Raw genomic sequence first — 12,217 nt, forward strand, 5'->3', positions numbered from 1 at the left:
GTTCCCAAATCTTGTGATCCTTATCTTTCGTTCTCACAGGTACGCGTATGTACTGAACTCTGATCAGCTGGCCTTTAAAAGACTCTCACGTCAGACGAGTCAGCCATTCCCAGTTTACTTTCTCCAGTTCCTGCCTAATACTGTTAGAATTAGCCCCCGCTCCCCCGCTTTCCCACTTGTGCCCGACTACCAGCCTTATCCATACGCATAACTTCTATCAAATTATGATCACCGTTACCCAAATGGTCCCCTACTGAAACTTCAATCATCTGGCCAGACTCAATCCCCAGTACCAGGTCTCGTATGCTCCTTCCCTAGTTGGGTTATGTACATACAGTTTCAAGAAACGCTCATGGACGCACCTAACAATTTCTGCTCCTTCTAAGCTCTTGGCACTATGGGAGTCCGAGTCAATGTTGGAAATTTGATATTTTCTGCATTTTGCAGGAATGATCCTGATTTTCCCCTTTCTTTGTGAATTACCACTATATAATCCACCAGCAAGTGAGTAAAGTTATGGGCCTTTCTTATGAAATGAAAGTTGTTAAGGTTATAAAATGGATTAGAGCAATAGCAACACTCCTTATTTAAGTCATCTTTCGATGAACTCAGTGCTGACTATGGTGAACTAATTCTCGATGCAAATGTGAATCACTGAGCTGAGGGATTCCTGATGAAGGGCTTCTGCCTGAAATGTTGATTCTCCAGCTCCTCAATGCTGCCTGACCTGCTGCACTTTTTCAGCACCACACTCTCGACTCTGATGTCCAGCATCCGCAGTCCTCACTTTCTCCTAAGTTGAGGGAAAGCCCTCCAAAGATTTTTACACTTGATACCTGAATCATTTCTTTTCTCGAATCAAGGAACAAAGCGCACTGTGAGCAGTCAGACAGTGCGAGGTTGCTTGACTTAAGGCTCCTTGCAAACGCATCATCAAAACTGAATGAGCTGAATTGTGAACTGTAAGGAAAAGTTAGCATAGTCTGTGGTTATGCTGAGGAAGTTAGTGGAATTAAACAGGTAATTAGCTATGATGGAACAAATTTCATAGAATTCCTACAATATGGGAGCAGGAAATTCAGCCCACTGAGTCCATACTGACCCTTCAAAGACATTCTGCCATGTTCTTGAAACCCTGCATATCCCATGGTTAATGCACCTAGCCTGCAGATCCCTGGACGCTACGGGCAATTTAGGCAAAAGTGAGGACTGCAAATGCTGGAGATTAGAATCAGGAGTGTGCTGCTGGAAAAGCACAGCAGGTCAGGCAGCATTTGAGGAGCAGGAAGTTTGACGTTTCGGGTAAAAGCCCTTCATCAATTTAGCATGGCCAGTCTACCAACCTGCACATTTTGGGATTGAGAGAGGAAACCGGAGTACCCGGCGGAAATACATGCAAACGTTGGGAGAACGACCGAACTCCACAGAGTCAGCCAAAGCTGGAATCGATCCCAAATCCCTAGTGCCGTAAGGCAGCAGTCCTAACCATTGAGCTAATGTACTGCCAATATTTGTCTCAAACTCAAATCCATTCCCTCCAGTAGACAGTGGTAGGTTGGCAACTAAATTCTATGTGATTTGATTTTTCAAAGCCGTGGAATTAATGCAGAGATAATTTCTATGCAAAGAATGAGTTGAAAGTCAGATTGAAGGACAGCATTTTTTGTGGACTTGTCAACAGAGACAAATATCCATGTCTACCATCCTGCGCTTCAAAGTGAACACTTCCTTTGATTTAGGAGGTAGTGCTCTCAAATGAAGATAATCAAGTTGAAGTACCACACCTGCCTCATAGATAACCATTTGATAGGGTGTGTACGACTCATATTTCAAGCTCCAACCCAGACATCAAGGCACTGGCAGATAATGTACAGTTACTGTACACGTGTCATACTGAGATTTGGTACAAGGATGTTGCCAGGATTGGAGGGTTTGAGCTATAGGAAGAGGCTGAATTGGCTGGGGCTGTTTTCCCTGGAGCGTCAGAGGCTGAGGGGGTTACGTTATAGAGGTTTCTAAAATCATGAGGGGTATGGATAGGGTAAGTAGACAAGGGTTTTTTTCCCAGCGTAGAGAAGTTCAAAACTAGAAGAAATACATTTAAGCTGAGAGGGGAAAGATACAAAAGGGACCTAAGGGGCAGTTTTTTCATCCAGAGGGTGGTCATGTATAGAATGAGCTGCCATAGGAAGTGTTAGAGGCTGGCACAATTATAACATTTAAAAGATATCTGGATGGGTATATGAATAGGAAAGTTTAAGAGGAATATGTGCCAAGTGCTGGTAAATGGCAGTAGGATATCTGATTGGCATGGACGAGTTGGACTGAAGGGTCTGTTTCCATGCTGAATATCTCTATGACTATAAGGTGTATAGAGGACAAAATTAATAATTATCTATACTTGGTCTTAAATTTATACTGGACTGAAAAATAAACTTTATTCTACATTTTCTTCAGGGTAGATCCTGGATTGCACTTAAAGTCAAAAAGTAATCCTATGCTTAAAAGGCTTGAAGATCAGTGCCATAGAATTTCACATTTTGAGTGCCTCCCACTTTGCCACTAAGTTTCCTACAAGTATCTATCCAGTTCACTTTCTTCCTTCAGTTTGGAACTTTTACTACTGTTCTCTTTGCCCATTTCCAAAAGGATGCTAAATCTAACTGTCTTGTGATCACCATCTCAAATGGTCTCCCACTGCTACATCACCTGCTGGTTATATTTCCAAAGGCTTAAATTTAGAATTGTTATTGGACTTGTTGCCTGTTGGCTTGTTTCCCTTATCACAATTATAACCTTTATAGTAGATTTAATATTTTCTACTCTGATGTCAACATATCTGTTGTTCTCCACTCTCTCTTTCCTTTTTCAAACTGTGCAAATAATCTGGAAATCTTCTTGCGTTGTAGGTATTTTATCAGGGATATCTATATTTGCAATTTCCAGACTTTAATGACACGATACATGAACATACTATAAACTGCTCAAAGTACAGGTCACCTTATCATTAGTTGTGTGTTGTGCATAAAGCAACTATCATTCTCTGCATTTGCTGAATAGCATGCCGGAAGAAAAATCCTACTTTTTAAAACATACTTATCCTTAACTGGATGAAAGAGATGCTAAGAAAGAAAAGGAGGTGATTTGCCCTAGTGTTTTGGTCAATATTTATTTCTGAACACCTCTATGAGAACAGAGTATCTGGTCTTTAACCCATTTCATCTGAGTTGATGGAACCTTCTTGTATGGAAATTGTGTGTTCTGTTTCCAACACTACAACAGTGACTACACTTCATTGGCCATAAAGTATTTTGGAAAACCTTCAAGTTGGGAAAGTATTATATGAATGTAATGTTCTGCCTTTTGTAAAAATTAAGAATAAAACTTGTGCACTGGTATAATTTGATCACACTTGTCTTATTGGACAAGCTCTTTTTGGAATGATTTATTATGTATGTGGCATATTTAACATTGTATATTCTTCTGTGGACCTCTCTGCTGCAGAGAGGTGGGGCCATTGAATATTTGTATGGATGAGTTAGATAGATTTCTGACCATTAAGGGAATCAAAGGGTATCAGAGGTAAGCAGGAATGTAGAATTGAGGCCACAACCAAATTAGACATGTCGTATTGAATGGATTGTTTTCTGCTTGTCTTTATTTTAGACATTTGTATGTCAATTCTGACATTTTACTATCTTAAACAGTCTCCTAAACCCATGGTGTCTCAAGTTTAGTTTATCCAAAATTACATTGGCTTCAAGTTCCTTGATGCTTAAACTTCAGAATTCTCATCTTGCGTGTATACCACTTAATGACTTCATCTCCCCTTGTCTTTAGTCTGGTCTTCAACCCTTTCAGTTCCTCAGGCCTGCTTGTGAAGTTTTCTTTCCCTTTACCAATGATATCTATGTCTTTAGTTGCCCAGGCACAATGTTTTGGAATTCCTGCCTTGAACCTTCTGCTTCATTAGTCCCATCTCTTGTTTTAGACCTTACTTAAAACCCATCTGTTTGACCAAGCTTATTGTCACATTTGTTGCTGATTGTGTCTCTGTGAAGACACTTGGGATGATTGGCTTATAGACTGACATCATGAAGAAGCAAAAATGAGAAAAGTGAAGCGAGGGAAGAGTTGAGGCAAGGAGATTGGGTGGTGGTGGCGCTGGTGGAGGAGACAGAAGTTGGTTTGGTTGGATCAGGCTAATAACGGACTGTGAGTCATGAGACCACTATGACATAAACAGATTTGTGCTATTTTGAAACATGTTACATTGGACTTCCACTTAGTATACATACAAGTGATTGGAGTTCTATGGAACTCACAATCCAGAACAGGCCAGTCATTGACACATGTTTTTGCCCTGCACAGACCCTCCAGACCCCTTTCAGATTAGCTCTATCGGCATATCCATCTGTATCTTTTCTCTCCTGACTTTATTTAGCTTTCCCTTAACCACGTCTGCAGTTACTCATCTCACCTTCTCCTATGGTGGCCAAGTTCTGCATTTTTACCATTCTTTTGCTTGTTATGAAACTTTGCCCAAACTCCACATCACATTTACTGATAACTATCGTTTGTAGTATGTACTTTTGTCCTTGTAGGGCAACCCGGAACAAGAAGTTGTAGCTCTAGAATAAGGGATAGCAGATTTAAAACAGAGGTAAGGAGAAATCATTCTCTCAAACAGTTATGAATCTGTGGAATTCTCCGCACTGAAGTGCAGTGAGTGGTATGACTGATTAATTTAAGGAGGAGAGTGACAATTTTTAAATTAGTAATGAGTTGAAGGGTTATGGAGAGCACACAAGAAGGCTGAGATGAGATCAGTCATGATTGTATTGATGCAGAGCAGACTCAAGGGGCTAAATTGCCTACTCCAGTTCTTGGATCTTTATGTTATGTTTTAGTTTCCCTATAGAGAACAAATCTCTATATCCAACCTATCAAACCCTGAACCTTAATGTCGACAACCACCATCATCCCTCATCGATAACCTTTATAGTAATTATTTAATGTTTAAAGAAACACTTCAACAGTATCTATTTCATATTTCCTCATCACGAATGATACGGAGTTCAAGTCGGCTGCACTCCTACCTTCTGCCCGAGCTCACTAATCGACAATTTTATTTCTGGCTTAGACAGGAACTGTTAAACAAGGAACAGGATTTCCCTATGTACATTGTGTTTGTCATGTAGCATATCCCGATATGGTTAGACAAAAATGTATATTCTTTATGTGTATGTTATGATAATGTCAGCTTCATAGTTTAACTTTGTTATTTATGATTAATATAAAACATTTAAGATAAACATTTTGTCCAAAGGGCATAATTTTAAACAAGTTTGGTCTCTCTTCTGAGCAGAATTTAACTGCTGCTTTGAACTGGGTACAACGTGAATGTTTTTTTCAGTTAGCTGGAATTAAAATGATATGGTTATATTGTGTTTCTAAAAACCATTCAAAAATTCATTTTACTAGTTAATTTTAATGTTATATTGTATGTTTCTATTTATAGGTAGCTACTATCGCAGAAACAGATGAGTCTGGTGATTCTGCCGAGGTTGTGACTGACTCTCAAAAACGGAGAGAAATTCTATCCAGGCGACCTTCCTACAGGTTTCTACTACATTGTGCATATTTTACTTCTCCCTGTAGTTAATGATGGCATCTGATTGGATCAGATTTTCCTGAGTATCATAAGCTGTAGAATGTAAATATAGCATTTTATACAAACGTTGAATGAAAACAAACAATTTCATTTTTTTCTCTCACTGATCTCAAAATTCTCTTAATTTTAGAGGAAGTGTATTTATACACCAAACAAATGTTTTCCAGATCAAAGAATTAAGTCTTTCGCTGTGCAGTCTGGAGCTTTGGTGCATGGCAGTTTTGTTGCATGCCAATTTTTTCATCTCCTAATTTCTGAAGAAACTGAAATATAAAAATAGAAGCAATGCAATACTATAAACGTGTATAGTCAGCTTATATATATCAATTGAAGAATAGTTATAGATTATCCTTAATACTGCAATGCTAACTTGAATGTCAACAACTTGTATTTATACAATAGCTTTGTAAACCATTCCTAGGCATTTCACAGAACTTTTGAATAAGGTTTGACACCAAATCAGATAACATATTAGGATAGGTGGCAAAAATATTGGTCAAAGAGATAAATTTTAAGGAGCTCCTTGAAGGAAGAAGCGCAAAGCTTGAGATAGAAGTTCAGGGAGAAAAATCTGGAACTCCAGGCAGTTGAAGGGATAGCTGTCAATTGGTGGAGCAACTTAAAATTAAAATGGAGAAAAAGCCAGAGGATTGAAAGGATCACTGAGGATTTTTGGGTTGGAGTAAGTCATAAGATTGGAAAAGGACAAACTAATGAAGAGATTTGAAAATAAGGATGAGAGTTTTGAAGTTGATTGACAGCAATATAGGCCAATGATAGGTGGTTATTGAGGACTATATTGGCTTAGATTGATGCAAGTGAAACATGAGAGGGGGCCAAGTACAGATCCTTTGGGTTCTTCAGAATTAACAGTGCAGAAGCCGAAGCCAACGTAGATGATAACTGGTGGTTGAATGGAATTTTCAAATCATACAGTTGACATTTATGTTGTAATAAATCATTTTGGCACAAAAGGTGGGATCGGCATTTTGAAGAAGGTGTTATAATCCCATCGTCTACACTGGTATTTCATGCTTTATTATTTCAGTTTCTTATTGTTATATTATTCTTCTTGTTTCTCTATGCATTCATGTTATCTAATAGCTTGGGACGTACATCTTTGGACTGCTTTCTAATGCAAATAGTTACATATACTGCATATACATGAAAGAAGAGGTTCTTTTTCATGTGATGTGGGTGTTCCTGACCAGGGTAGCACCTATTGCTCATCTCTGATTGCCCTTCAGAAAGTGGAATTGTGATATGCCTTCTTGAACTGCTGTAATGTTTGAGGTGCAGGTACTCTCCACTCCTTTTAAGAAGGGAGTTCTAGGATTTTGGAACAGCAATATAGTTCCAAGCCGGAATAGTATGTGGAGGGGAATTTGGTGGTGTTCGAATGAATCTGCAGCCCTTGTCCATCAGAGACAGTACATTCCTGTTAGCATGAAGGGAAAGGCTAGTAGATTTAGGGAATATTGAATGACTAGAGAAAATGAGGCTCTGGTCAAAAAAAAAGTGGAAATGTCAGGTATAGACAGCAGGGATTGAGTGAATCCCTAGAGAGTATAAGGGCAGTAGGAGTATACTTAGGAGTGAAACTAGGAGGGGAAAATGGGACATGAGTTGGCTATGGCACACAGAGTTAAGGAGAATCCAAAGTGATTGTTTAAGTACGTTAAGGGCAAAAGAGTAACTTGGGAGAGAATAGTGCCCCTGAATGATCAACGTGGTCATCTGTGTGTGGAACCACAGGAGATGGGTGAGATACTAAATGAATATTTAAAGCATAAAAAAGACTTGATTAACTGGACTTGTACTCACTGAAATTCAGAAGAATGGTGGGGGGGGGGAAATATCATAGGAATCTATAGAATGCTAATGGGACTGGACAGTGAAGAATGTTCTTGATGTTGGTGAAACCCAGAACCAGGGATAACAGTTTAAGAATAATAGGTAAGCCATTTAGAACTGAGATGAGGAAGAATTTCTTCATTCAGAGAGCTGTGAACTTGTGGAATTCTCTCGCACAGAAAGCTGTTGGGACCAGTTCATTAGATATATTCAAGAGGGAGCTGGATACTGAAATTTCATGATCAACCATGATCATATTGAGTAATGGTGCAGGTTCGAGTGGTCGAATGACTCACTCCTGCACCTATCTTCTATATGTTTCTATGTCCTTCAGGGTGGTCAAGGCACAGTTTTGAAAAGAGCTGTCAAAGGAGCCATGGTGAGTTGTTTAATGCATCTTGTGGTTGGTACAATCATTGTGAAGGTAATGAAAATTGAAGATGGTGGTTGGTGAGGTACCAACCAAGTAGGTTTCTTTGTTCTTGGATGGTTTTGAGCTTCTGGAGTTTTGGTGAAGCACACCCGAATGGATAACTGGGGTGTATTCCATCGTATTCCTGATTTATGTACATTTTGAATGGTGGACAGATAGTTGGAAGTCAAGACTTGAGTTACTGGCTGCAGTATTTCCAGCCTCTGACCTGCTCTTATAGGCACAGTATATAAATGGCTAGTCCAGTTCAGTTTCTAATCAGTGACAACCTCTAGGATGTTGGTAGTAGTGTACTCAGCAATAGCAATATCTTTGTACATCAAAGGGTAATAGGTAGATTCTGTCTTGTTGGAGATGGTCATTGCTTAGCATTTGTGTGGCACAAAATTTACTTGCTACTTGTCAGTTGACGCCTGGATATTGTCTCGTCTTAGTGCATTCAGGCATGGACTGCTTTAACATCTGAGGAGTTATGAATAGAGCTGAACATAGTGCAAACATTAGCAAACATTCCCACTCTGATCTAATGATGGAAGGAAGATCATAGTTGAAGCATCTGAAGATGGTTGGGCCTCTGACCCATGGGGGACTTGTGCAATTTCTGCGTGAGTCTAAGTCCAGGATAATGATATCTGTGTTAGATTTGATTTGATGCTAAAACTATTGCAAAAAGAGAATTCGTTTACACAATGGATTAGGTCCTGTCCTTTCATTTTTGGAGCTCAGTATATATATTTAAACCAATCTACTGGAATGAAAGTTCTTGTGATTGGAAAAAAAATGAAAGTAGGGAGGGCATGGACAGGATTTCCTGGTCACAGGAATATGCTGGCAGATAGCAAGCTGGTTGAAGTGTGCCTACTTCAACACCAGGAGTATCTAAAATAAGGTAGGTGAGCTTGCAGCATGGATGGGTACCTTGGATTTAGATTTGTGGCCATTTCAGAGACATGGATAGAGCAGGGTCAGGAATGGATGTTGCAGGTTCCAGCTTTTAGATCTTTCATCAAGATCAGGGAAGGCGGTAAAAGAGGGAGAGGTGTGGCCTTGTTAGTCAAGGACAGTATAACGATGGCTGAAAGAACTTTTGATGAGGACGCGTCCATTGAGGTAGTATGGGTTGAGGTTGGAAACAGGAGAGGAGAGTTCACATGGCTGGGAGTTTTTTTATCGGCCTCCGCAGAGTTCCAGGGATGTGGAGGAGAGGATTAGCAAAACGATTCTGAGTAGGAGTGAAAGGAACAGGGTGATCATTATGGGGGACTTTAACTTCCCCAACATTGACTGGAAATGCTAGAAGTCTGGTATGTCAGATGATCAGTTTTTGTCCAATGTGTGCAGGAGGGGTTCCTGACACAGTATGTCAAAGGCCTGACAGGAGAAGAGGCCACATTGGATCTGGTGCTTGATAATGAACCAGGCCAGGTGTTTAATTTAGTGATAGGTGAGTACTTTGGAGAGAGTGACCATAATTTGGTTATGTTCAGTTTAGCAATGGAAAGGGGTAGGGGAAAGATATAAAAGGGACCTAAGGGGCAACTTTTTCATACAGAGCGTGGTGATTGTACAGAATGAGCAACCAGAGGAAGTAGTGGAGGCTGGTACAATTATAACATTGAAAAGGCATCTGGACGGGTATATGAATAGGAAGGGTTTAGAGGGTTATGGGCCAAGTGCTGGCAAATGGAACTAGATTAGGTTAGGATAGCTGGTCGACATGGACGAGTTGGACATCTGTGACTCAGTAGCAAGCAGGTTAGCTCAAGGAGAGCTAATGGATGTTATCTACCTGGACCTCAAGAAGGCCTTTGACAATGTGCCACACAGGAGGATACTGAGTAAGATAAAGGCCCATGGTGTCAGAGGCAAGGTGCTAGCATGGAGAGAAGCCTGGCTGTCTGGTAGAAAGCAGAGAGTGGGGATAAGAGAGACCTTCTCAGGATGGCAGCCAGTGACAAGAGGTATTCCGCAAGTCTCAATGTTGGGACCACAACTTTTCACTTTATACATTAACAATCTAGAACATAGAACATAGAAACGTACACCACAGAACAGGCCCTTTGGCCCACGATGTTGTGCTGAGGTTTAATCCTAATCTAAAATATAATAACTTAACCGACGCACCCCTCAACTCACTGCTATCCATGTGCATGTCCAGCAGTCCCTTAAATGTCCCTAATGACTCTGCTTCCACCACCACCGCTGGCAACGCATTCCATGCATTCACAACTTTCTGAGTAAAGAACCTACCTCTGACATCTCCTTTATATCTTCCTCCTAATATATTCAAACTATGACCCCTCGTACCAGTCAATCCTGCCCTGGGGAAATGTCTCTGGCTATTGACTCTATCCATTCCGCTCATTATCTTGTATACCTGATCAGGTCTCCTCTCTTCCTCCTCCTCTCCAGAGAGAAAAGTCTGAGCTTATTCAACCTTTCTTCATAAGGCAAGCTCGCCAGTCCAGGCAGCATTCTGGTAAACCTTCTTTGCACCCTCTCCAAAGCTTTTGTATTTTTCCTATAGCAGGGCGACCAGAACTGGACACAATATTCCAAGTGTGGTCTCACCAGTGATTTGTAGAGCTGTAGCAAAACCTAGCAGCTCTTAAACCTGATCCCCCTGCTAATGAAAACCAAAACACCATATGCTTTCTTAACAACCCTATCCACTTGGGTGGCAACTTTGAGGGATCTATGTACTTGTACACCCAGATCCCTCTGTTCCTCCACACTGCCAAGAATCCTGTCTTTAATCCTATATTCAACATTTGAGTTCGACCTTCCAAAATGCATCACTTCGCATTTATCCAGGTTGAACTCCATCCGCCATTTCTCAGCCCAGCTCTGCATCCTGTCTGTCATGCTGCAGCCTGCAGTAGCCCTCTATACTATTGATGACACCTCCAACCTTGTGTCATCTGCAAATTTACTAACCCACCTCTCAGTGAAGATAGATGACTGCACCTCTTCAACGATATCCTCCAAAACTGAAGGCTCCCCCCACCCACTCACCCAAGATGCAATTTCTGCCCCATACTGTACTCCATTTATACCCATAACTTGTGTAGCCATCTACAAGTTTGCTGATGACACCACTGTAGTAAGATGAATATCAAACTGCAATGAGTCAGAATACAGAAGGGAGATGGAGTCATAATCATAGAGTCATAGAGATGTACAGCATGGAAACAGATCCGTCAGTCTAACTTGTCCATGCCGACCAGATACCCTCAATTAACCTAGTGCTATTTGCAAGCACAAGGTCCATAACCCTCTAAACCCTTCCTATTCATTCAGATGCCTTTTAAATGTTGTAATTGTACCAACCTCCACCACTTCCTGTGGCCTCTCATTCTATATACACACACCACGCTTTGGTGAAAAAGTTGCCCCTTAGTTCCCTTTTAAATCTTGCCCTTCTCACCCTAAATCTTTGTCCTTGAGTTCAGGACTCCTCCACCCTGAGGAAAAGACCTGTCCATTTACCATATCCATGCCCCTCATGATTTTATAAACCTCTATAATGGCTTGGTGTCATGGTGATAATAGCCTCTCTCTCAATGTTGGTAAAATAGAAGAACTGATTATTGACTTCAGAAAGAAAGGTGGTGAGCATGCTTGATCAACATTCATGGAGCAGTGGTTGAAAGGGTTGAGATCGTCATGTTCAGGGGAGTGATGATAACTGACCACTTGTCCTGGACTCCCAAGTAGATGTGATGGTCAAGAAGACACAACAATGCCTCTCCTTCCTCAGGTGGCCTTGGAAATTCAGCATGTCCATAAGCACTCTCCCAACCTTTACAGATGCAGCATAGAAAGCACACTATTTGGGTGCATAATCATCTGAAAAGACAACCGATCTAACCAGGATCTTAAAACACTACAGAAGGCTCCGTGCACAGTCCAGATAATCACAGAAGCCAATCTCCCATCCATGGACTCCATTTACACTTGTTGCTGCGGAAGGGCTGCCAACACCATCAAAGATCCCTCCCACCCCAGTAATGCTCTCCTGCAACCTCTTCCACCAGGCAGAAAATACAGAAGCTTGAACATATGCACCAATAGGTTCAAGAACAGCTTCTTCCCTTCTGCTATTAGACTGTTGAATGGAATCTCCAACTTCAAATAATGTTGATCTTATTAATATTGCCCTTGCTCCGTGCACCTCTTCAGTATAACCTGTATACTTCACTCTGTCGAGAGATCATAGGATGATCTGTATGTCCTTGCTTACTATGATCTGCGTG

At 40.9% G+C, this 12,217-nt stretch overlaps 1 protein-coding gene across 3 annotated transcripts in view; it reads left to right on the forward strand.

The window, feature by feature from the left end:
• LOC122550087 (cAMP-responsive element modulator-like) overlaps positions 1-12,217 on the forward strand; it is a 161,623-nt gene that overhangs the window by 79,374 nt on the left and 70,032 nt on the right. For all 3 annotated transcript variants that reach the window (XM_087987531.1, XM_087987529.1, XM_087987530.1), the window contains exon 5: positions 5,522-5,622. In XM_087987531.1, the coding sequence (XP_087843657.1) occupies positions 5,522-5,622 (101 nt within the window). The remainder of the gene's footprint in view (positions 1-5,521; positions 5,623-12,217) is intronic.

The sequence above is a fragment of the Chiloscyllium plagiosum genome, unplaced genomic scaffold (genome assembly GCF_037043375.1).
Source record: "Chiloscyllium plagiosum isolate Xiang-an unplaced genomic scaffold, Cpla_swu_hap1 HiC_scaffold_5, whole genome shotgun sequence".
Lineage (NCBI taxonomy): Eukaryota > Metazoa > Chordata > Chondrichthyes > Orectolobiformes > Hemiscylliidae > Chiloscyllium > Chiloscyllium plagiosum.